This window comes from Aptenodytes patagonicus, chromosome 1 (assembly GCF_965638725.1).
Source record: "Aptenodytes patagonicus chromosome 1, bAptPat1.pri.cur, whole genome shotgun sequence".
Classification (NCBI taxonomy): Eukaryota; Metazoa; Chordata; class Aves; order Sphenisciformes; family Spheniscidae; genus Aptenodytes; species Aptenodytes patagonicus.
Window position 1 is genome coordinate 65,678 of NC_134949.1, and position 25,251 is coordinate 90,928.

Genomic DNA, 25,251 nt, shown 5'->3' on the forward strand with positions numbered 1-25,251 from the left:
ACCGAGATGGGCGGTGCTGATGTGGCACAGAGCCAGGAGCATCAGCCGTGGGGATAGCTGGGCTCGCGGATGGAGTGGCACAGAGGCCATCAGGCTCAGGAGGGATGGCTGTGGGGACGGCCGGGTACCGGGACCTCGGGGTGTGGGCACGATGTGGCTGGGCTGGCAGCAAGGCTGTGGGGGATACGGGGCTGGTGTGGTGGATGAGGCGGCAGCGGGAATAGCTGCTGGGGGCTGCTGTGAGGCACCGACCCCCCCCTCGGCCCCGAAGCCCCGCCCTTGGTGCCCAGCTCCATGGGCAGAGGGCTCTTTCGGTGGGGGCGCAGGGGCTGTGACCCCAGCCCAGGCTGTGCTTGGCTCAGGGCCATGGGATGTAGGAGCAGCAGCGAGGCGGGGGCGGGAGCCGCGCTGGGCTCTGCAAACGTATCCCCAAGGAGCGGGATGGGCCCTAGAGAAGGTGCCTGGGTATGAGGCCAGCGAGCTCCTGGCACCGTCCTGGACCCTGGGGTCAGGAGCGGAGCCGCACGGCCCAGCAGCATGTTCCGTCCCCCCCCTCCCTGTGCCGCCAATTGGGGCTTGTGCTGGAGGCCCAGCCCTGGCACGTGCCTGGAGGCTGCTGTGGCAGCGCCTTGGCCAGGTGGCCGTGCTCTTGCCCTCATGGTGTGGCCCCAACCGTGGCGGCCACAACTGTCCCCAGTGCCTGGATCACCCCCTTCTTTGCCCCCTCGCCTGCTGCCCCCAGCTGGGGTGGCAGCTCCCTCCCACCGCCCCCCCCCCCCCCAACCCCACAGCCCCTCGGCTCCTTCTGCCAGTGGGAGCTGGCAGGTAATGGGTGAATAACGGTCACTTTATTGCCCAAAGAATCTCTCCAGGTAGCAGACGTGCACCAGGTGCAGCAGCCGATCGTTATGCAGCATTTGCATCTATTTAAGCATATTCCAATCAGTGCCAATAACGCCACCAAACCCAGACCACTGCTGAGCAGCTCGAGCATGCGCCAGTGTGGGGGGTGATGCTCCTGGGGAAAACCAGGGGGTCATTGGGGTGACCATAATGCCTCCTGTGCTGGAGAGGCTGCCTGGGGCAGGGGTGCTCAGCTGGGGGTCCCCCCTGGATGCTGTGCACCTCCCCAGCCCTTTACCCCCCTTTCTTTCTCCCTCGGCTGCTGTTTTTCCCCCAAGGCAACCACAGTCCAGGTTCGCCAGCAGCTGCAGATACCGAATGAGGCCTCGTGTGTGTCCGCCCCCTTCAGCTCTTGGCACCCCGCACCCGGGAACCCTGGTGCCCCGTTGCCGGGAAGCGGGAGCTGCTGTAACTGCCCCATGCCTCTGCCCCCACTGCCGGCCTGCCAGCCCCGCTGGGCCCCATTCCGCCTGCGGACGGTGGCACTGGGCCCTGGCCTGGGGAGAGGCATCACTCGGCACTGGTGGTTCTGCCGGGGCCCCGGTGGGGCTGCAGGCAGGCGGATGTGTCTGTCTGGCACAGGTGGCCCTGGAGCAGTCCCCGGCACCTTGCCCGGAGGCTGGCAGGAGCAGGGGCCATCCCCAAACACAGCCGCTGCCCATGGGGCAGGCAGCCAGACACAGGGCAGCATGGGCAGAGATGGGCACCGGCAGCGGCTCCATGGGGTCCTGGCTTGTCCCGCCTGCGGCTCCAGTGCTGCTGCAGCAGGAGCTGCAAGAGACAGTGCTGGGGACGAGACAGGAATGAGTGTCCCCAAGGACACCCAATGCTTGGCACGAGGTGCTGTGGGGCCTGCACTGGCGTCACCGCTCCCAAGAGCTGGCGTGGCCCCAGCCCTGCAGCAGCACAGCTCGGGGCGACTCTTTTGCCTGGGTAAGTCAGTCCCACAGCAGCCTTGGGGATGGCGAGTGCTCCCAGCCCCTCAAGCAGCCCATCCATCCTGGGAACGGGGGCCTGGCCATGGCTCGGCAGGGCACCTCGGGGCAGGGCATGGCAGAGGCCTTGGTGCTGGGGAGGGACATGGGCAGAGGTGTCGGGGTGTGGTGGCTGCAGTCCCCAGGGGTGGTGGGGCCCTGTGAGCAGGGCGGGATGGGCGGGAGCCTGCGGGGCTGTAGCCGCTGGCACACTCCCTTGCAGACCACCACGGCTGGCTTCACGGTGTTGCTTGCCAGCCCTGCGGCCGTGGGTTCTCTGCACTGCAGCTAGACCCTGCCCTGAGCACATCTGTCCCTCCGGGGCTCCCGCTTGGCCCTGGTCCTGTGGGGTGAGCCCCAGATGTCAGGCGTGGGACAGTGCAAGGGACAGGCCAGCATGGGAGGGGATGTTGGTTGTGCAGGTCACTGCAGGGCTGGGAGCGCAAGGGTGCCCACAGCACTGCACCAGCTCCAGGGCCACCCCCTCCTGCAAAGCCAAGCCCAGCACGGCGGCCCTGGGGAGAGCCCAGCTTCCCGCAGCAGGGCACCAGCCCCGGGAAGCTGCCCCCCGGCCAGCCAGGGAGTCCTGGGGCACCAGGGTGATGGGTGCAAGTCCATCCCACACCACCCTGCGCAGACGAGCAGCCCTGGGGAGCAGCGAGTGGCCCTGGCCCCCCCCCCCCCCCCCAAGTGCAGCGGGACGTTGCCCCTGCCCAGCCCCACTCCTCCTGCTGCCATCCCTGCCACTGGCTTGGGCCCAGGGGAGCATAGGAGCCCCAGTGGGCAGGAAGGCAGGCTGCCCATGCTTGCCCATGGCTGGGGTGCCTGGGGTGCAGGTGCATCCCCCGTGGAGTGGGGTGGAGGGGTCCTGGACGGCAGCCGCAGTTTGGGGGCTGCTGGAGCTGAGACTCACCACAGAACAAAGCAGAGCTTTCTTATAAATTTATTACATAATAATAATAATTAATAATAATAATAATAATATAATATAAGAAACATAGATCTCTGTGGGGTATGTGTATCACAACGTCAAGGGCGGGAGGCGAATGGCCACACCTCCATGACTCTGGAGAAGGAGAAATCTCCTCCAAAAATCCATACAAAATAAGGGTGAAGTCAAACTGACCCTGTAAAATTAAAAACAGAACAAAAACCCACAGGTGAGTCCGTCTGGGTAAGAAACAAGAGTGTGGATGTTCGAGCCGTGTGCGTGCGCATGTGGTCGCACGCGTGTGTGCGAGGGCGGGAGCCAGTATATGCACATGCAGTGGGTGTGAGCGCGCGCCCGGGGGCGTGCGGGGGTGTCTCCGCGGGTGACACATGCATGCGGCAGTGAGGGCTGCCCACGGGCGGACAGAAAGAAAACCGCGCCGCACTTTGTCGCTGTTTGGAAATGGTTTTGGCTGGCGAAGCTCTTCACCACTAGGAACAAAGTGCTTTGGGTTTTGTTTTCTCTTCTTTTACAGTCAGAATTACAGACAGGAGCTGATGGAGAACAGGGATTGATGACGTTAGTCTGGACAAAGGAAAAATACCAACAACTTTTAAAAAAAAACCCCTTCAAAGCAAAAAAAAGTGTATCCCTTTTTACAGAAGATAACCCAAGTCATTGAGAAGCCATGAGAATCACAGTAACCGCCACGCACGGCCGGTCCCGGCGCCACCGGGACGGCGCGGCCGAGGGGTGCGGCGCTTGCTGCCAGCCGCACCGCAGGCTCGTGGGGTCGGTTTCTCGCCCGCTACCGCTCTGCCTTCTTCTGGATGGCTTTTCAAAATGAAATGTCTCACTGGGTCTGGAGATGTTTGGAGCGGAGATGCCAATGCAGCCAGAATAGATACAGAGTCAGGAAAGCGCTATCTACACCTGGGGAAAATCCTCTTTGCTTCAGCTGAGAAAATAAAAGTAAAGTAGCAGCAGCTGCGTTAGCAGGGGGGTTATGGTTCTGCTGGGGGGGCTGGAGATGGCCATGGGACAAGACCTCGGCCCTCGGGCAACCTGGCTGCCCCGGTGAAGGCACCGCTGGGCACCACGCCGCTGGGGCGAGTGACCTGACCCTGGTTGGGCGCTGCGGGTGCGGGGGATGTGGCCGCCCTGGGAGCTGGCGGGACCATGAAGCACAGGCTGCGCAGCCAGCAGGGCGCGTGGGATGTGGCCACCCAGTGCCCTTGCTGCCACCCCAGCTGGGTGGGCTTGAGGGGTGCAGACAGGCACAGGGTGGGAGCGGGCTGTCTACAGCTGGGGAGGGACAAGCAAGTTAGTTGAAGGGGCCTCGGCACCAGCCCGCGGCTGCTCCTGGCACAAAACCACCTGCGGTGCCCCAGGCACCACCCCAAAGCAAAGCACGTTCTCCCGGTGGCCCTGGTGCTGCCCGGGGATGGTGCTGTCTCCAAAGCCCTGAGCCCATGCTCGTCTGGCTCTGCCATGTGCGTGTGTCCATGGCGGGTGTGGGGGGACAGGGAGTGCGCAGCTCTTGGGGGGAGGGAGATGAGGAGGATGAAGCTGTCACTGCTGGGGCAGGGGAGCAGGTTTGCGGCAGACCCGGGCAGCCCCTGGGATGGGGGCAATGGCGCGGCAGCGTGGTTGGAAGTTGCCTTCTTTCGTGTTACGCCTGACTGGGACGAGCCGTGGTGTCCCTGGGAGCGACGGCCGCGGCCGCTGTCCTGCAGGAGGGATCACGCAGTGTTTGCCAACACAGGTACGGCTGCAGCTGCTTCGTGGTGGAAGCTGGGATGCACAGCAGGGCGGCGTGGCCGCCGGCTCCACCAGGGCAGAGCGGTGCATCCACCATTTCCAGCCCTTGCAAGAGGATTGAGGGCAGTGGGGGGAATTGCGGGTGGAGGAGGAGGGCTCCTCAGAAATGGCAAGAAGGCGTCCAGCTTTCCTGGTCCCAGACCGAACTTTCTGCAGAAAAGTTGCGCTCTGCAGACTTCTGGCCTCTTGCGGCAAGAGGCGGGTGCAGGCGGGTCTCTCTCGGTCGCCCCGGAAACAGCTGCAGAAGGGGCAGAGACCCTGGGTTCACCCGGCGTGAACCCGCCGAGCAGCCTGCACTCAGGCTAACACACTGTCACACTTCCACCAGCAGCGCCCGCTGGCTGCCCTGAGGGGCTCGCGCGGGGCTGGAGGGAGGGTCGCGCCAAGGGGCTGCAGCGGCTCCTTGGGAGCAGCGCTCAGCAGAGCCGCCCACCACCCCGAGGGGAGATGGGGCAGCTCTGCCGGCTGAGGGCCATGGGGCTGCACTGGGGCACGAGGACCACCGGGGTCTCCAAGGGCCGCCGGGGTCTCCAAGGGCCGCCGGGGTCTCTGAGGGCCACCGGGGTCTCCAAAGGCTGCCGGGGTCTCCGTTACCTGCAGGTGAGATGGGGAAGGAGGCAGAAGCACAATGGGAATGAAGCACATCAGGGGAAGAGGTGAAAGGGGCAGCGGTGGAACAAGCTGGCTGGGCGGGCAGGGCTGGCAGGCAGGGCTGGGCAGGGCTGGGGCGTGCAGAGGGGCTGCGGGGCGCTGGGAGCACCAAGCCGGGCGCGGGGCTGCGCAGCCGGGGACGAGCCATCAGTGGTGCAGAGGCTCGGCCAAGCCATGGTGTGTGGACACCCAGCGTGCGCTGGTGGGTGCTGCTCTGCGGGGCCACCAGTACCTGCCATGCCCATGCAGCAGGAGCCGGCCCCAGGGGACCCAGGGGATGGAGCCTGAGTGGGGACAGCCGGGGGCTGTGCAAAGCATGCGGCAGCAGGGGCCAAAGCCAGCCAGACAACAGGCACAGGTCCCCTGTGGCACACTGTGAGCTGAGAACAAGCATTTCCACATCAGCAGGACGCTCCAGAGCAGCCTCACAAAAGCAGCACGAGGAACAAACAGCCAAATGAATTCCTAGGAAATCGTGATGCTCTACAGTTTGGGAAAGAGGCTGCACGACAGCCTGGGACGTGCCCAGGCCCACGTGTGCAGTGGGGCCTCCTCAGGGGGCTGCGCGGTGGCAGGCCCGGCATGCGGCGTCCCTGCAGGGGTGCAGAGGAGCTGGGTGCTCACTGGCATCCCGGGACGTGCCGGTGCTGCTTTGCCAGGCACGGAGCTGAAGAAGCAGCATCAGCCTGGAGAACTAAGGTCCGGTCGCAGGGGTGAGACAAGCTCTGGTTGCAGGGGACAAGTGGCGAGTTCGGTTCATGGCCGTGTGTCTGTGAGCACTGTGGGTACGGGCACTGCAAAGCGTGCGGGAGGTGGTGGAGGGATGAGGCGAGCGGACGGCCGGAGCTGGGGGGCCTCTGAAGGGCGGAGGCCAGGGGATGCGAGAGCAGCAGCAGCAGTGGCTGTGCTGGCAGGAGCGGCGCAACCGCACTGGTGGCACAGGACGTCTCTGGTGCAGGACATCCCCATCTGTGCCGAAGCGTGCCAGCAAGCCCTTGCGACTGGAGGGTGCCAAGTAACGCCAGCATGGGTGAATGAGCTGGAGCCTGGGCAATGGAGGGTGAGGGGGGTGGAGGGGTGCTGAGCTGGGGTGCAGGGCGATAGGTGGGTGCGTGCGGCTGCACATGCTGCTGGCCGCAGGTGAGGTGTGCAGGGGCTGGTGGGGCAGATTCGAGGCATGAAGGTGGGAGGTATGCAGGAGGGGTTAAGGCAGGAGGTGCACAGGAGGGGTGAAGGTGCCAGGTACATGGAAGGGCGCATGGTGGGGGGCCCAGCGGGGCAAATGGAGAGGGGTGGGGTACGTGGCGGCAGAGGGTGATGGGCTCAGCTGCGACCACGGGGCAGGGAGGCGGAAGGGGCAGGACCTGGTCTGCGGCATCCCGCACCAGGTCATGCAGGACAGTGGCAGCGTTGGCACAGACGGGGCTGGGTGATGCCTGATGGGGTGCAATGGCACACCTGGTAAAGCAGGCGGTGGATTCAGGCAGACGCAATGGCTGCTATCGCGATTGGGATGCCTCTTGGCTCACCAGGTTATGGGGCGTGAGGCCCGGGGTACCCTGGGGTGTGGAGCACAGGCTGTTTGCTCACAGATCCAGCTCAAAGCCCCTCGCTCCATCCCCGGGCGCCTGCCCTGGCTGGGAGCGGCGGGATGGTGCCCGGGGAGGGGGAAAGGCTGCAAACCCCCAGGGCCCAGTGGCTTCCAGAGAGCTCTGGATGGAGCCGCTTGGGCACGTGCCCAGCAAGAGCTCAGGGAAAAGGAGACGGCGCCACAGCGCGTCAGGATCCATCCCGGGGAGGGCCTGGTGTGCCAGCACAGGTCAGGATCCATCCCGGGGAGGGCCTGGTGTGCCAGCACAGGTCAGGATCCATCCCGGGGAGGGCCTGGTGTGCCAGCACAGGTCAGGATCCATCCCGGGGAGGGCCTGGTGTGCCAGCACAGGTCAGGATCCATCCCAGGGAGGGCCTGGTGCACAGAAGGGGCTGCCGCCCCTGCCCTGGGCCTGGGCCTTTTCCCTGGCTGAAGGTTGTAAAGGTTTGGAGATGTGTGAGGGTCAGAAGGAACCTCCTTGTCCTTCCCTCTAGCACCAGAAGAGTTAATGCCTTCGTAGGGGATTCAGCTTTTTGGGAACACCGGTCACCAAGCCATCCCCTCCCGAGCTGGCCAAGCCCTGGCCACCCCGTGCCAGGGCAGGGCGAGGTCGGGGGACGGTGCGGCGAGGAAGGGGCACGTGGGGCACCGGGCACCACGCTGGGGGATAGGGACGCCACCTCCTCCAGCGCCGGGGCTGGCCTGTGTCACTCCGGCTCCCCTGAAGCCGTTGGGTGACGGAGCGGCTCCTGCCGAGCCCTGCTGCCCCGGTGCCCCCACAGAGCGCTGCCACGACACCGCCAGCCCCTGGGCTCCCCAGCGGTGCGGTGGGAGCCAGCCCGGCTGCTGGACCCACATGCCGGCCTTCTCCCGCTCCCGACGGCCGCTCCAGAGGAGCAGCCCCACTGGGACCCTTGTGGCTGGGCCAGCGGTGCCTGCGCAGGGCTGTGCCGGTGGCAGCGCGGTGCGAGCGCTGGGCGTGATGGTGGCGATTGCTCCCTGGGAGCAGAGACGGGAGGGGGACCTGATGCCATGGGCCCTGTGCCTGCCAGAGGCGCCAGGTTCTGGGGGGTGGTGGAAGCGCCAGCTCCGTGCGTCTCTGCCTGGCGGAGGTGGAAGACTCGGTGTGTCCCAAAAACCAAGTTTTGTTTTGTGTTTCTAAATCTTTAAAATCTAGAGTGTCTGAAAGGAACTGTTGGGTTTTTTTGTGTTTTTTTTTTAAAAAAGACTTTAACATTCATTCAGTCAGTCGCTAAAAACTCCCATGAGCCATGGGCGTCCCAGGGGAGGGGTGCAGGCACCACCTCGCCAGCATCTCAGCAAGTCTAGAGATATATAGATTTAGTAAAATCATAACAAAATCAGGTGGCTATAGATATAGATATAGATATATAGATATTTGTTCTCTCTTTTCAAATATATAGCTGATTAAAAAGATGCAAAATAAGGATGACTAGGACGGAGTGGGAATCCTGTAGTTCAATATCATCTCTTGTAGATCATCAGCTGCTCTCTATATAAATGCACGGAGATTATATATTATCCATCAACGTGTCCCCCTTGGAAACAAGACCTCAAACCAAGAGGAAATAAAACATCTCCCCCCCCCCCCCCCCCCCGGAACGTTGGCAAAGCATTTTCTGCTGGATTCCCCACCAGCCTCCCTCTGACATCCCCAAACATGCTTCTATCCATGCGGTTTCAGTCCCTCTCTCACCAGGGCAACCAAGGGTGACGGGCAGAGCAGCAGCACAGAGTCCAGGGCTAGTCTCTCACGCGGGAATTGCTCTTCTGGCTTTTACGGCAAGGCTGGCTGCTCCCTGGGGCGACTCTGCGCAGGAGGGAGCAGGTCTGGGCGTCACCGCAGGCATCCACCCAGCCACCGTGCTGGGACTGCCCTTCCACGGAGACCTCTGTGTGCTGGAGCCCTTTCCCTCCAAGCACTGGCAGGACAACCCGGTTCGGCCAGCTGCCTCCGACCCCGGCGGGGAGAGCCTGCACGCGGCTGGGGCCACCACTGCAGCCGTGGTGCCTCCTGCCTGCTCTTCCCAACACGGACTGAGCACCAGCACCGGTGCCGGCCCTGCCTGCCTCCTGCAGCAGCCCCTGCCCTGCCGTGCTTCCACCACACCTGCCGGCTCAGAGCAGCTCAGGGTCTCCATACCGGGGGCTGCCCCTACCTGCCCGAGATGTGGCCCGGCGGCACGCGCCCGGCCCGCTCGCCTCCCTGCCACGCTCCAACTGGCGTCTCCCTGCCTGTCACACCTGGGCAACATGGCCAGCACTTGGCCTACAGCAGAAGCCCTTTCCCTAGTTGGGGCTCAGCTCCTCACTGCACCACTGGCCCTGCCCCGCTCCCCACCCCGACCAGGTGTTGCCCTTCGACCACGGGGAGCCCGGGCTCGGCAGCACGTGGTGCCTCGGCCCCTCCGGCCACCAGCGACGCCCCTGGGGAAGAGCACATCAAGCGATATACAGGCCAGACTCTCTGGGAGGAACAGAAATGAGGATGTATTTCATGCAACATTCCTTGTCCCGAAGGCGTCGCGGGGCTGGCGGGGCCGAGCGGGGTCTGCGTGTGCGTGGCACGCCGGGGCGGTGTGGGAGCGGGCGGGAGCCCCTCGGCTCCACGCCCTTCAGTGCAGTGCTCAGAATAGAAAGAGAATCAAAGTGGGTTTTATTAGTCTAGTAGAAATGCCCCCCCACCCCCCGTGGTGGCTCTGGAAGAGGCCAGCGCTGCCTGGCACGGTCAGCTGTCTACCAGCTGCTTGAGTGCCCGCTCAATGTTCATCCGGTGCCCGACCCGGGTCACCCCCAACTCCACAAAGTCCTCCTTGGTGAGGGCAGGCAGGTGCGTGCCCTCTATTTCATGGTCCTCAAACTTGTCTCGGTGCTCCACCAAATTGATGCTTTCCAGCCAGTCCCCGACGTCGTACTTGTTCCACAGGTGGAGGGGTTTCTGCATGAAGGGCCGAGGTGGGTGGAGGGTGTGCAGGGGCGGCCCTGGAGAGGGGGACGGGGATGGGGAGCGGCTCCGGGCGCTCACGCTCCTCACCACAAAGCGCACCTCCTTGGGCTCGTGTGGGATGGAGAGGCTGGAAGATTTGAGGATGGTGGGAGGGGTCAGACCGTAGGGCCGGACGGTGCTGAGGGGCTCTGTCCGATCCAGAGCCGGCTTCACGGGGCTGGGGGTACGTCGGGTTACAGGGTAGCGACTGCCAGGTCGGACTGTGTAGGTGGTCCCGGAGCTCCGCTGGGAAATGGTGCTGAGTTCTCCTAAACTACTGAAAAGTCTGCAGAAAGAACGGTACAGCGAGAGAGAGAGGAGAGAGAGCAGAGGGCAGGGGTGAGGCGGAGGTCCCCAGACACAGGAGCACACACACAATATACATGGGGGGGGGGGCCGCTGGAGGGCTGGGCCAGCCTGAGACAGGAGGGGGCTCTGCAGCGCTGGGGACACGGCTCGGAGCACTTCAGCCAAGCCTTTCTTGCAAGCCCTGCCAGGGCTGTTCCAGAGGAGGTAGAAGAGGTTCGAGCAAGTATCTCCAGTATCTCCGGTTCCCGGCCAAACCTGCCCTAGCTGCCACAGCTCTGAAGCCCATCGAGACCTACCAGGGAGGAAGGTGGCCCTGCAGCCCGCTGGGTGCAAAGACTTGCTGCAGCTGAAGACCCTGCACCTCTCCCTGCCTCAGCTGGTCAGCAAGAAGCTGTGGCAGAGCTGCATCAATGCCCACCGGCCCCACCTCCCACCGGGGACCCCCAAGTCTCCCCTCACTAACCACACTGCTGTCGGCGTGCTCTCAGGTCCCGCCATGGACTTGGAGCAAACCAGCGCTCCTGAGCACATTGGCCCGTCGGGGCAGAGCCTGTTCCTGGGACAAGAGGGAACCTTCGGCCATCTCCCCAGAGAGCGGTGTGGGGATGGGAGGACCGTCACGCCACCCCAAGGATGGAGGCAGCAGGGTCTGATCGTCACCCGACGGTGGTCAGCTCGTTAGTGTGGGCTGAAGCAGCCCAGAGGTGTCTGGACTGGTCTTCCCCTTGTGCTATGCCACATCCGCCTCCCTGGCCTGCATCCTGCGACGTGGTGGGCACAGGCCATGGAGCTGGGCAGGGGGTGGGGGCAGCCCCTCCTGCAGCACTTGGCTCTACCTGCTCACCACTACGAGAGCCTCTGATGTGGGACAAACCACACCGCAAGCATGCCTTCCTTCTGCCCTTGCCTCTTGCCTTTATTGCCTCCCCTAGCATAAACAAGTACTCTGGGTATGAGAAAAGAAAGGGATCTAAAACCTGGCACGGCAAGATCATGGAGGATGAGTCCTTTGAGCGCAATGAGCTGGGTGAGTGCCTCAGCCTGGGAGGCCTCGGGAAGGCACGCTGCTGGGCCCGGCTCTGTTCATGCCCTGCTTTGGGGTCTCCTCCCATAAGCACCCACTGCTGACTGCGGCTGGGGACGGGGCTCTGACCGGGAGGGACCTGGGGCTCCCGTGCAGTCTCTCTGTCCTGGCAGTGAAAGCGAACGCAGCACCCTGAACCCACCCCAGGGCTTTGGTCACTGCTCTGTGATAGCCTCCGATTGAGGCTGGCGGGGTCTCAGCTCCAAGGAGGGTTCTCAACAGGGGCCCACGTCCTGCGGCAGCTCAGGGGCCTGGATGCTCCCACAGCAGAAGTGCTGCAGCCCTGACCGAGCGTGAATGGGGAGGAAGGGGAGGAAGGGTCCGCTGCTTCGGGGCTACACAGCCTTGGGCCAAGAGGCACGGCATTACCGGGGCTGGGTTGGTTATCTCATTGCTAAATAGTCCATGACCACTCATTTGGGGCAAGCAATGTCAGTTTGCTTGTCCTCCAGACTAACCGATAAAATGCAACAGAACTGCAGCTCCTTGGCACCTTTCTGGCTGTAGGCTGGGTGTGACGTCGGTTAACAAACAAGCAGTCCTCTGGGCTGTCTGCATGGTGCCCTGCGTGCAGCCCAGCGCAGTACGGTTCCTCTGCTTCCCTGCCACCCTCCAAGCTCTGCCCTCCCATCTCAGGTCCCTCCTGGAACAGATGGACCTTCTGGAAACCTGTTGATGGCTACAGGAGTCCAAAGGTACAGCTGACTGCATAGACCTGCTGCCACTAATGCACACACCACACAAGACCCACACTTTGGGAGGTTAATAAGCACCAGTAATTTCTTAGAGAGATGGCTCCGAAAGGATTAGCTTAACACAAGTATGAAGGTCTGTTCATAGTCTGTGAGCTTAAACATGTTTTCTCTTATTCTTATTTTCTTGCCACCTTGGCAGAGAAAGCAAGAGGGTTATAAAGAAGCATGACGATGAATCACATTTGGGAAGCTCCGCCAATACAGAAGAGGAAGAGCTGAATGACCTTGAGGGCTGCAGTACAAGAAACAGAACGAAAAGCAACAGTTTAAAATACGGCGTCCTGCCCAGAGGGCTGGCAAAGGATCTCTGCTGTCTACTAGAAGTGATGGAGACAAAGTTCTGGGTCTACTGATAGATGCCAGGAGGGGGTGACTGGGAGGCACCAACGTAGCATGGCCATGGAAAAGAGAAACACTGCAAGATCTAAGGTGTGTATTTCTCACAGACATGAGGATGCATTCATATTGCCATAGGAGACACCGCTACACTCTCATCTGAAATTCTGAGCATAGTTCTGGTCACTCGTGTTCAAGAAAGGTAAATGCGAACAGGAATGGCTGCAGACACAGCACCTGGTGTGCCAAAGGCTTGTTTAACCTGCCCAAAGTGGGACAGAGTGGGAAATTTCACAGAGTCTGTGAAAGGAGAAGAGAGTCTTAAGCTGGAGGGTACTGAGGACTCCAGGTCACCAACACATGCTCGCTGGATAGCAAAAGAGGACACCTGGTTGTCAAATCAATAGCTCTGTTCAGAGGAAGCTGGGAGCCCACGAGGCATTTTGGGTGGTACTGCCGGATGAGGACGTGCTTTGGGCATAGTGTGAGCAATGCACGGGGATGAAGCCATGGCCCTACCTTCAAGGCATGCAATCAGCCATACGGAGTTACTGTTTGAAGATTCCTCTTCCCTATGGTTGGGAAAACAAATCAAAATCTGTGCCCAAACATGAATGAATCTTGCTACAGGATGAATGACGGTTGCTGCACCGAGGATTTCAGAGGGCAGCGACATGCTATGTGCTCATGACTCCAGACTTCTTCTGCACTGCTTCATACTGGGCAGTCCTTCAATTTCTGGGGTGCAGGGGGTGCTGAGAGCTTCCACACAAGGCTCTGTGTGGTCTGCTGTGAGGAAGAACAACTGGGCCATGGAGTAATTTTGTATGTGAGCTCAGACAGCAGAGACTTGCCCCACAAGTGCTGCAATTTGTCCTGAGCATTTTTGAGTTTAGGCTGCAAACAAAAAGGGTTCATGAATGTAGGACATCGCTCCAGAGGATTTGGAAGGCTTCATAAATGGGTAAATCGAAGCCTTATTGTCCAGTAGTGTTCTGGTATTCCTGCTGCCCCTCTTTCAGGAGACGAGGGTAAGACTGGCATGCAGGTATAGCTCAGACAACAGCAACCTCAGCGCTGCTGTCACAACACGCAAATTAGTTTCCACCTGCCTGTTGACGAGGAATTAACAATTATCTGCTGAGATGCTGCGATGCTGGGGACATGGAGAGGTGTTGCGGGCAGCCCTCCCTGCCCAGGGAGATGCAGAGGCAGCAGGGCCAGACCTGCAGCAGCCCTGTGCAGGTGTGCTCCTCACCGAAGTGGTGGACACACGATGGCTGTCTGGCAGCATGGGCCTTGCCAACAGTGGAGATGCAGGTCCCACGAGACCCACATCATGTGGCAGGTTGTGCTGCAAGGCCTCCCTGGCTCTCGGCACAGTTTCTTTTTTGTTTGTTGGCTTACAGGGCCTGGGAAGTTGGCTATTCCTGCTCTCGGGGAACAGGGTTGCTGGAACCACATGCGAGAAATCAGCTGTGCGCCCAAGCTTCCACGGCTGGCATGTCCTTGCAATGATGAGACGGTGCCATGGCAGATGGCCGTGTATGTAATCTGTAGGTCTATTCTCCTCTGCAGAGCACCGGCTTGGTCAGTGCAACGCACTGTGGGCAATATGCAGTTGGCTCTCAACACCTTCAGCAGCACCGTTCTGCCAACCATGCATTACGTTGCAGACAGCCTGCCAGTCTCTGATGTCCTGTCCAGCTCTGGAAGCTGACTTCACTATGGGCCATCAGTCCAATTACTTGGTCACAAGCACTTCATTCTGCTCTGAAGCGAGGTTAAGCTTTTCTGGATGCAATTGTTCACAAGTGGCACCTCAGCACAGTATCCCTTCCAAGGACTTGCACATTATGCACAGCGACAATATCTGCTTAGAGCGTTTTTTCCTGGATCACTGCTCTTCTTCACTGGAGGTTCATGTTGGCATATCATGTGTTTTTCCAGAGGAATACACACTGACAGAGATGTGTGCCAGCCAGCTGTAGCCAAGCTGAGGCCAAATGCTGCTACGTTTTAGGATGTTGCTATTAAGGACTTCAGCTTTGTCAGGTTTCATGAGCACTACGGCCTTGTCCACTTCTCCTTTAGGCAACATCAAGTCAGTGTAACTGGGGAGCTTAAGAAGAAAAATGAAATACTTCACTTTCCATTTCTGGTGGAGCTCCAGCTGGGCCTTGGAACACCAGCAGCCCAGAGATGGTGGGACTGCTGGTTGTCACAGGTTTCATTGTGAGTTGGGACGTGGCAGCTCTAATCACTGTTACAAGGCTGCCTTCAAGCTTGTCTCCTCTGAACACGTGAAATGCAGGTTCTGGCAGCTCTCAACCTGGGTCCTGCAGAGCTCGGTGGTGGCAGTCTGTCAGCACCAGCAGTAGCAATAGACCGGTTGCCTGGATTGCTTCTTCAGTGTAGCCAGAAAAACTAGTCTTTTGAGACGCAGAAGACAAGGCCTGATTTGTGCACCACAGCACACACATGGAACTGACTGGAATCAGGAAAGAGGGAGAACAGGTCTCATGGGAAGCAGTCGCACAAGCAAAGAAACACCAGCTTGATGAAAAAGGAAGTTCTAACCAAAGAAAGAGGGATTATGCATTTGTAGGACAACTAATTAAGCCTTCTGGGAATACTTTTACTGAAGGTATTAAAAAGCAGATTTCTTGAATGAGTTACTAACGGATGAGCATTATTCCTTTGAACTCTGTATCTCAGTCCAAATTTCTTCAGGAGTAACACAGGTGAGGACAGATTCAGCAACAGAGGTAGCGCACTTCTAATCACTCCAAAGAGAAATGCTTTGCTTTTGCTCGGCAAGTCTTTCCTGTTGCTGCTCTTGGCTTCCAGGTGTTTTCATACCGGCCTTCAAAAGCATCTCCATTGCTTTTTCATTAGAACTGCATGAAGGACTCACCTCCTGTGATGAACAACCTTCGTTAACTGATGAGTGAGACACGAGAGTGCTCTTGTGATGCTCCATCAGTGCTTGGTGCACCCAAAGGCTCCGACACAGAGCTTGGTGCTATCTGTGACCATGGCCAGGCTGTGCTTTAGGGCCAGGGTTGGAGACTAATCCTCTCTTTGCCTGAAATGCAGATGGACACTTTGAAGCTTCCTGCCTACAATGGTGCATGCCCAGATGACATGACACCTCTACAGTTCCCATTTTGAAACGATTTTGTCTTCCAGAATTGCCTCATGAGAATTGTCCCTGAAAATGGGAGGACAAAGGGGAGGAGTACAGAAAGGAAGGAAAGTCTCTCTGGATAGCCCCCAAAACAAAATACAGAAGCACTTGTGCTACGTGTCACCATGGAAATAACACAACTGCCGAACAGGACATAAACTCACTGGCACGAACTGGACACTCTCACATGCTGCTTTGTAAGTGAAGACAGTGTCCAGGGGAAAGCAGCACTTCCCATCCCCTGCCTGAGCCCCAGCTCTTGCTGACAGACTCCTTTCAGATGAGTTTTCTTTTGGTGGACGGCTGGTGAAGGGGTACGGGCCTGTTTCAAAAGCTGGAAGGAAATATGCTTCTTCACAGAACCTTGAGGAAGCCCCATTGACCAGAGGGCCAAGTGAAGCCTCGTCACAAAGGAGCCAGGAAAGCCCTTCCCTCCCCAGAGCTGGATGCTCTGCCCAGACAGTGAACCCCCAGGACGAGAGGCAGCACTGCAGCCACCCTGCTCCAACAGCGTGCACGGCACCAGTGGCAGACAGGGCTGCATTACTGGGAGATTGATGAGCTGTTCGCAAGGACTGTTTGCCAACCCACTGCTCTTCCTTAACTACTGAATTTCGGCAAGAAATTTGTTCCTGGCTCTCAGCAAAAGAATCCAAAGAGAGGATAAGCTTATCCCCATAAAGGAAGCCCACAGGGAAAAGGGTGCCCAACAGTGCGTGAGGCTTATCTGAAGAACTACTGAGAACAAGTGTTTTCACTGAAGGCAATCTAATTTCCTGCTGTCATTTTTTCTTAGGACTCTACTAGTGCAGCCAGCACTTTCATTAGGGAAGATAACTCTGCCACTTTGGAGTTCTTCTCTTTCACAGTAGGAAAACAAAGGGATGGTGAGAAGGAACACCTGCAAAACTGATACAAACGAGTGGGGTTAATTGTACCCAATGTACTGTCCCTCCTGAAGGCAATGCAGTAACTCCACCACCATCTGGAGAGTTGATGATGCTGAAGAAGCACTGGAAGAGTTCCTCTTCAGATGAACACAAGAATGAGCAAACCAGGAGAGAACTGTTAAATTTTGTAACTTTAAGGGATGCTACACTTCTGTATGGAGTCTCCTGAGCAGAAATAAATGCAGAACCTATGGGCAGCGCTTATACGTGAAGTCCTACAAATCAGGCAGCTTGGTCCTATGGATCATGGTTACCTCGGGTACAGCTCTTGTGTTCCTGGCACATGTCGGACTTCAATGCACAGACAGCTCAGAAGTGCTGAACACGTGCAACTGGTCTAACGTTGCCCGAAAGAGCTTTCACAGGAGTCAGGGACTTTATGAAGGGGCCCAGCAACTGCATTGTGCATGAGCAATAAAGCTGACGTTTTCCAAAAGCAACCGATGTACTGCACAAGCACAGTATAATCAACTTATACCTCCATGCATGAAACAGCTCCGCTGCAGTGGTGGTGCAGCAATTCAGACTAGCATGCCACCTGCCTAGGAATCCCAGGTAAATGTCCCAAATCTTCAGATTCTGCCCAGACAACATTTCCAGTGGAAAGGTAGGCATTTTGGGGAGAACTCAGAAGTTGGTCACCTCTATACTCCTTTTCTGAGAAGGATGGCTCCTTTGGACCAGACTACAGGTCTATTCCCTTCAGGAAGGCAGCCCGTAAGGGTGCCAAAACAGTTCAAGTGGATAACCTGTTAACTTGGCATTTGGGAAAACAGCCCGTATGGCATCAGGCAGGAAAGCCTTCCAGACACCCTGTGGTGTTGGTGGGTAAGGCAAGCCATGAGGCACTCAGGCAGAAGGAGGCTAATGGATGTATCTGCAGGGGCTTCACCTCACGCTGGCTCTCCAGCAAAGCAGCTGCACCTCGCCTGTGCCGGGGCTCAGCTCCCTCGGACATCAACGAGGAGAAAGCTCAGCATCCAGAAGGCAATCCCTCTTCTTTTCCTTCCGCAGCCCATCGAGTTGTTATGGCAACCAACATGCTTAGTCTAAGCCTAATATTTGGCAAGTGGCAGCCCACTCTTGATGCTTGTCTTGGCTTGCAGCCACTGTCTGGGTGCTCAGCAAAGCAGTTGCCGTAACACCACAGAACTCCTGTCTTGAAGGGGGAGGACCCAGGGGACAACAGGCTGGCAAGCCTCACATCAGTCCCTGGGAAGATAATGGAGCAAATCATCCTGGAAACCATTTCCAAACATACTGAGGACAAGAAAGTGACTGGGAGTAGACAGCATGGCTTTACAAAGAGGAATCATGCCTGACCAACCCGGTACCTTCTATGACCAAGTGACTAGGTTGGTAGGTGAGGGGCGAGCAATAGATTTTGTTTATCTAACAAAGGCTTTCAAAAGCGTCTCCCATAACATCCTCACTGATAAACTGTTGAAGTATGCACAGGACAAGTGGAAGGTGAGGTTGACTGGGAACTGGCTGAACTGCCGGGCTCTAAGGGTCAGCAGCACAAAGTCCAGCTGGAGGCTGTACACAACCCCCTGGGGTTGGTATTGGGGCCAAAACCTCTTGATGTCTTCATTAATTACCTGGATGATGGGGCAGAGGGTATCCTCAGCAAGTGGAGATGACAAACATTTTGTGCAGATCACACAAAATGGAGGAGTGGTTGATACACCAAATGGGTGTGCTGCCCCTCAGAGCGTCCCTGACTGACTGGAGGAATGGGCCAAGAGCAATCTCATGAAGTTCAACAAAGGGAAATGCAAAGTCCTGCACCTGAGAAGGTGGGAACAACCCCACCCAACAGTATATGCTGGGGGCTGACTAGCTGGAAAGTAGCTTTGCAGAGAAGGACCTGGAGGTACTGGTTAAACATGATCCAGCAATGTGCCGCTGCACTAAAAAAAGGCTGACAGTGTCCTGGGCTGCATTAGGGACAGCGTTGCCAGCAGGTCAAGGGAGGTGATCCTTCCTCTCTGCCCAGCACTGATGGAGCACACCTGGAGTACTGTGTCCAGTACTGGGCTCCCCAGTACAAGAGAAACAGAGACTTACTGGAGAGAGTCCAGTGAAGGGTCACAAAGATGATTAAGGTATTGGAGCATCTGACACAGGAGGAGACTGAGGGGGCTGGGACTGTTCAGCGTGGAGAAAAGAAGGTTCAAGGGGACTTCATCAGCGTGTATAAATACCTGACGGGGGGAGTAAAGAAGATGGAGCCAGACTCTTCTCAGTGGTGCCTATGACAGGACAAGAGGCAACGGGCACAGACTGAAGTGCAGGAAATTCCATCTGAACATACGAAATCCCTTGTTCACTGTGAGGGTGACTGAGCACTGGCACAGGTTGCCCAGAGAGGTGGTGGAGTCCCCGTCCTTGGAGATATTAAAAACCTGATGGGACAATGCCCTGGGCATGCTGGTCTAGGTGGCCCTGCTTGAGTAGGGGGGAGGACCAGGTGATCTCCAGATGTTCCTGCCAACCTCAACCATTCTGTGAGTCTGTGAATCAGACTGTGGGGGACCAGCACAGACCTGCGATCAGCCAACAGCAAATGCCCTGATGAGAAACCATGTGCAGAAGCCCATTATTCCAGGTCATTCTTTTTTGCTGCCCAGTGGCAGAGCCCTCTACAAGGCTTTATGCAGGGAGTGCTTGAGCTGATAGACCTTTCTACGGACCTTCCTACGGACCTTCCTACAGACCTTTCAGCGAGTGTCCTCAACCTTCTCTGGTGCACATGCAGCAAGCAAACAGCAACATATTCCTGCAGCACCATCAATGCCCGACTTTCCCTGCCAGCCCCCACCATTTCAGTATCAGCTTTCTCTCCTCACTGTCTATGGTGCAGAGAACACTGGAGGCATCAGGAACATTGCCAGCATCAGATAGATGGCCACAACTCACGGGGACTGTGCTCTTTGGCCTGCAGAATTTAGCTTTTGCCTTCAGCTGCCCATCTCTTTACATTTATTAGCACTGAACTTTCTCTGCTATCACACAGGTCACTCATTTAGCTTGGCTGGTTTCCTTCTAGTTCTTCACTGCCCTCTCTAAGTTCAATGTCCCCCAAAACTTCATGTTTTCTGTAAATCATGAATTCTCATTAATCACAGTGGTTTTCATACAATTAATAAATCTATTAAATGAAATGGGTCCCTACTGCAAAATATCTGACTGTCTGCTATTAACCTTTTTCCACAATGAAAACTGACAAGCTACTTCTACTCTTCATTGCTGGTATTTTTTCTCTGAAAAACATGTCCAGACCAAAGTCTTCTTGCTCTGAAAAAATTCCTCAATATTAATAATCCCCCTCCTACGCCTCCGATGCCCAGCTCCTGAACCGCAGTCTGGAACGAGGACTGCTGACTTTGCTCCTGAGAGAGGGGCAGCTGGCAGGAGAGCACAAGCTTGCCTACCCAGGAGTGGCCTTCCTGATGAGTGTCGAGTGTGGAACAAACACAGCTCCCTTGAGCCAAGCGTCTTCAGAGTCAGCACGTTGCATTCAGCTCAAGTCTCATCGCGGTGTCTAACCACTGATAAGACAACAAACCACAAACAATCCACTTGTAACTTTCTGTCTGGTGAGGGGAATGCCAAGGAACCCAAAGCATCCCGCATGCATTGCTGGAGGTGCTCAGCCACCATGCAGGCAGCACACCAAGACTTCTGTCCCCAGATGAGTACAGACCTGCCAACGCTGAAGAAGTGGAAGATACAGTGAAACAGTCTACAGAGGACAAACCTCCCTGCCTGAAGGCATGTGTACCACTGACACACCTCTGCGCTGGGGACTAGTTAGAGCCAGCGTCTCCAGCATCCATGTCACACCATGCTACAATGCAAACCTTTTCTTTTTGCAGAAAAAGGAGGGGAGAGATTTTAGTTTCTACATCTAAGAAGTGAAGTTCTAGATTTCCTCGGTCTAGTCGGGATCTGACTTCCTTCTGCTTATTTCAAGAGCAGACAAGGGAAGAAGTCCTAGAACTAGCACAGACTCAGCATCTTCCTTGACACTGGGGATGACAAAGAGATGGCAAAGCTGATGCCTACAGCTTAAGCAGCAAGTAGTGAACAAGTAGCAACCAATGGTGTGAATCAGGCCAGCTCTATGCTGCTATTCGGACGTTCAGCAAGAGACCCTCATTTAACAATGCAAGTTTTTAATAAACCCTAATGCCAGATCATGTAGGACCAGCAAAGTTTGTAGATGACACTTAGGACCGCAGGACAGTGATGTGGCCAGAAGCTCCATGAGCACGGGAGATACAAGTGGGAGAATGCTTTACAGTACAGCTGTAGACACTTTTAAAAAATGGAATAACAGATAAAGTCACTTAAGCCGTGACTTCCTACATGCCATAGCACGGGGCAATAACTCCTAAACTGCTGCTGTGCTGAGCTGCTACGGCTACACTGCACGGGCAGTGCCAGGCAGGCTTTCTGGCTGGGGTGGGTGCTGGAAGCAGCCTAAGTGGGTTACAGTCAGCTGTCAGCAGAGCCGTGACTCACCACAACAGATCCCGGCAGCACAGGTCGAACCCTGGTCTGACCTGCACTGCCTGCCCAGCTGGCCTGCCACATTGCAGAGGACAATTAGGAAGGGATTTGCCCATGGTCAGGGAACACCATCACGCACAAAAACCACCAACTATGAAACACTCTGTGCAGTCTAGCGGGGACAGGAAAATGAACAAATCCGTGGAAGCCAAAGGCAAGCAGACATGAATGGAAAATAAGGCACATGTGTCAGGTTGGAAGATGATGCGGACCTGACTGAAGCAACAAGGGAAGACCTGTCCGTTCCAACTCTGGATGCCTTCAAAGCACAGCACTCAGCTCTGGGTGCACTTCTGGGAAATGCCTGAAGAGACAAACAGTGGGGCCTGAAGCTCTTTTCACCTGAGGAGCATCTCAGACTGACCTGGAGGAAGCTGCGCTAGGTTTAACGAATTATTTTCTGGATTCTTGTCTAATCACTTTAAGCAGAGTATGAAAATCCACTCCAGAAAGCTGTGGCAATTGTCACTGTTTTACCTCATTATGGGAGGACAAAGCTGAAGATCTAACGAATGGGATGGTATCACTGATGAAACCGTTGCTCCTGCTACTATTCATTTACCATCTCATAACAAATATAAGTTTTTCTCTTCTTCACTCTATATAAATTCCTCCGCGTGGGAATAGGACCCACCCCTGCAGGTGTGCCACTGACAGAAAAGGAGCCGAGAACTTGTGACTTTTCCTTGAGCTGACGTGGGGAAGCAGTGTGTGTGTGGGGGCGGGAGGGGACACACGACAAGACGGGGAACCCCGGCTGGTGCCTGGATAACGGAAAGATGAAGCTGCTGCTCTGAGGCTTTGGGTTTTGCTGCAGTGCAAGGTGCAACCGAAGACCAAGTCCTGAACTGGCACGATGCTGAAAGGACAACATTCACCTATGAACTGTCCACTGCCCCAGGTCCTTCTACAAATGCAGTGCCTTTCTTATGGAGAGTTCCCGTATCAGCCTGTCATGGTCAGATGAGAGCAAATTGCACTTTTGCTGGGTTTGTTTATTTTTTTGCTCTCCCAAACTGTGTATAAGACATTATCCCAATAAAATACAGAGGATGGCTTTGGAAAAAAGCCAGCCAGCCATGAAAACCCTGGAGATATATTCCCTTTTGTGGCTTCTCAATGTAATGCCTCCTTCCTGTTTCAAAACTGCCTTTTTTTCCTTTCACTTCATAATTTCCCTCTTCTCTCTGATGACACTTCTGCAGCCAGAACAGTAGTCATTCTTGCTGTTCACTGTTACAGCCTTTTCCCTGACCTCAAAAGACTAATTGACCTTCCTAGCTCACCGCACTATCCTACAAACTTCAGCAGGACCTGTCTTTGGGGTCAGAACAGCCTGTCCTATCTTCCGAGCTCCTGGCTCACACTCACAGGCGTCTGACCTGGAGCAGAGCGCCTCTGTGCTCAGCAGCCTCTGCACAGAAGATGACGGGACAGTGAAAGCTGCTGGCAGAGCTGTGGCATTTGATGCCCAGTTGTCATTTAATGGGCCCCTGGTAGCACCTAAAGGCTCAGAAGTGAGATCCTAGTCCAAAAAGTGCCCAGAAGAGAAGAACTCAGGGCTCTTCATATTTCTTGTTCCTTGCTGGTCTCAGATGAGCTGGGGGAGGGCATGTTTGTGTTTGTTTTTCCATTCCCAATTTTCAGCACTGAACTCTGGGAGCCAAGACGGAGCATCCCTTCTCCCATCATCCCCGACAGTGGGCACCACGCAGGCCATGGGAAGCCCTGGGGACACCACCGCATGCCCCGCACTGGAGTATGTGTGGGAGAGCGGGGGACACAGCTTCACGCAGCTTGCATGGTGCTTACTGCGAGTGCTACTGGCAGGAAGAGAGCAGTGTGTGTTGCTTGAGAAACCCTGGGCTTGCCTCTTGCTGCGCTGGAGCCCTGGGACAGTCCCCTGAGTCTCGGGCAGGGCAGAGGCACTGCGGCTGGCTGCACACGGAGGGTTCAGTTGAGTCGTTTCATTGCTTTCCTTCAGATCCAGCTCGCCTTGTAAATCTCACCGACAACTAAAACCTGAGCCTGGGTTACAGGCTCCGCTTTCTGCCTGGTGCCAGCGCCGGGCTGGGCGTGTGGCTGAGCAACCTCTCGCTGTGGCTCGTGCAGGGCAGCGCTGCCCAAGTTCCGGAGCCTGAGCTCTACCACATGCGGAGGAAAGCAGGTCTGAAGTTTTACGTTTTAGGTGACAAATTTTGTTGCAGGGGAAAATGACCACAGTCTGCAGTGAATGCCTGACCCTTTGTGCAACTAATGAGAGGGGACGTTGGCCCATCAGTGTTATAACTGTGATGACACAGAAGGTTAATCTACAGGGTCAGAAGACAGCTAATTGCGTTCACAGGGCTAACCCCATGCCTCCAGCCAGCAGCAAGCACTCATGCATCTGAACTGATGGTGCCTTAGACCTGTTGTAGAACTGAGCCTCCTTGCTTGTGCACCCTAAAAATACCCTGGGTTTACAGCACTGCTCCCTTCCAGGGAATAAAAAACCTGTGCTAAGAAAATGTTAAAGGTGCTCAGCTAAGCAGGCACCTGTGAAAGCCAGCATGGATTGCATATCCAGGTTCATCGCTGATCCTTTTGGACCAAGACAGCAGCTAACCCTAACCTCTTCAGGCAGCAAATGGGAATAATGCCACTTGCGATGGGCCCTGGGCAGATGCAGTGCCTGCTGTTCTCCTCTCCTGCTCGTGTTTACGCAGCCCACTCGCACGCTGAGCACAGCTCCTGGCAAGGGCTCCCTCCGCTGCAGGGCAGCGCAGGGGGGGTGCAGGGAGTGGTGGGGAGCATGGGGGGCATGCAGCCCACTGTAGCACCCTGAGCATGAGCAGGGGGCTGCAGCCCACAGCAAAGCACCAGCCAAGACTCTGATGCATTCACGCTTGCCCCGCTGGAGCTGAGCCACAGCCCGTCTGCAGCCTCGGGCCCCTCGTCAGGGCTGTGCTCAGGGCTTGCAGGGCTGGACAGGGTGGTTGCAGCTCACGCTCGGAGTTGGGCAGGGATGCTGGGCGCGGGCGAAACAATGTCCAAAGCTTTCATACAAACAGGGCTGTGCAACAGAGAGGAAACATCAGCTGACAATCACGGTCAGTCAGATGGTGCTGGACAGGAGCAGGCACTGCCATTGTCTGAAACGCCAGCTCAGCGGAACGGGGACGAGCCGGCTCCCATTCAGCACAGCCAGCCATCATCCCTGAACGCTTTCTGATCAGCTGGTGCTGCCACTGGGGCTGCTGGGCAGCGTCCTAACGACGTGGGGGCAGAAGACAGATTGAGCAGACTAAATTCACCCTGTCCTGCGCCACGCAGCATCCCTCAAGCTGAGGGATGAGCCAAGTGCCTGCAGTGCTAACACGGGCAGCAGATCTCCCCTGGGTGCAACCCCGAACACTCAAGACGCTCTGCGACACCAGCAACAGGACTGAATGCATGAAGACATGGGCATATGCAATGACATGAGGACCCTCCCACCGCTGACCACACGCAAACGAAGCAAGATTTGCTGTGCAGAACTTGAGGCATGAATCTCTCCGCCCAGGTCTAGCCAGAGCAGCACTCTGTCTCTGGCCAGATGTAGGGGCTCTACAACCTTTTGCTCCACCAGAAGGACTGAAGTGGGCCAGATGGCTTCTGAGTCTCCCACACCTCTGCTTAAACCAGCCGTGTGTTACAGCCTGGGACTGAAGCAGACCTGATCCCTGGGGAAGGCATCCGTGCAGCTGTCTGGAAAGTGGTACGGCAGCCACCGCCAGCCCAGCGGTGGTACAGGGCATCTGGCAAGAGGAGTTTCCTAGCGCTGCCGTTCTGCTCTCCCAGGACTGGCCCTGTCCAGCTGGGCACTGGGAAGGGGATGCAGACTTGGAAATTCAGCACTTGGCAGAAAATGACAAGTAAAATCAAACACGAGACTGCCCAGAGCTCTGCATGGGCTCTGGGGTTGCGTTCACACATGGAAGCGACACAGATGTAGCTAGCTAGTTTCATACACACTACGGGTAAAAAAAACCAGGACAGACAGACAAACACAGAAGAAGCACAACCAAGACCACACAGCTGGCCATGCACACTGGGGAAATTCGTCTGGTGGGCACCTGGATCAGGGGCATGTGCCACAGCTCAGACCCTCCAGTGCCCACCCAGGCCTGCAGGTCACCTCTTGGCGAGG

The 25,251-nt window shown here is 56.8% G+C and overlaps 1 protein-coding gene across 2 annotated transcripts in view; it reads right to left on the minus strand.

Annotated features, from left to right (window-relative positions):
* Positions 1-9,531: 9,531 nt before the first annotated feature.
* SHANK3 (SH3 and multiple ankyrin repeat domains 3) overlaps positions 9,532-25,251 on the minus strand; it is a 404,972-nt gene continuing 389,252 nt past the window's right edge. For both annotated transcript variants that reach the window (XM_076341473.1, XM_076341380.1), the window contains one exon: positions 9,532-10,164. In XM_076341473.1, the coding sequence (XP_076197588.1) occupies positions 9,621-10,164 (544 nt within the window). In that variant the 3' untranslated portion in view covers positions 9,532-9,620. The remainder of the gene's footprint in view (positions 10,165-25,251) is intronic.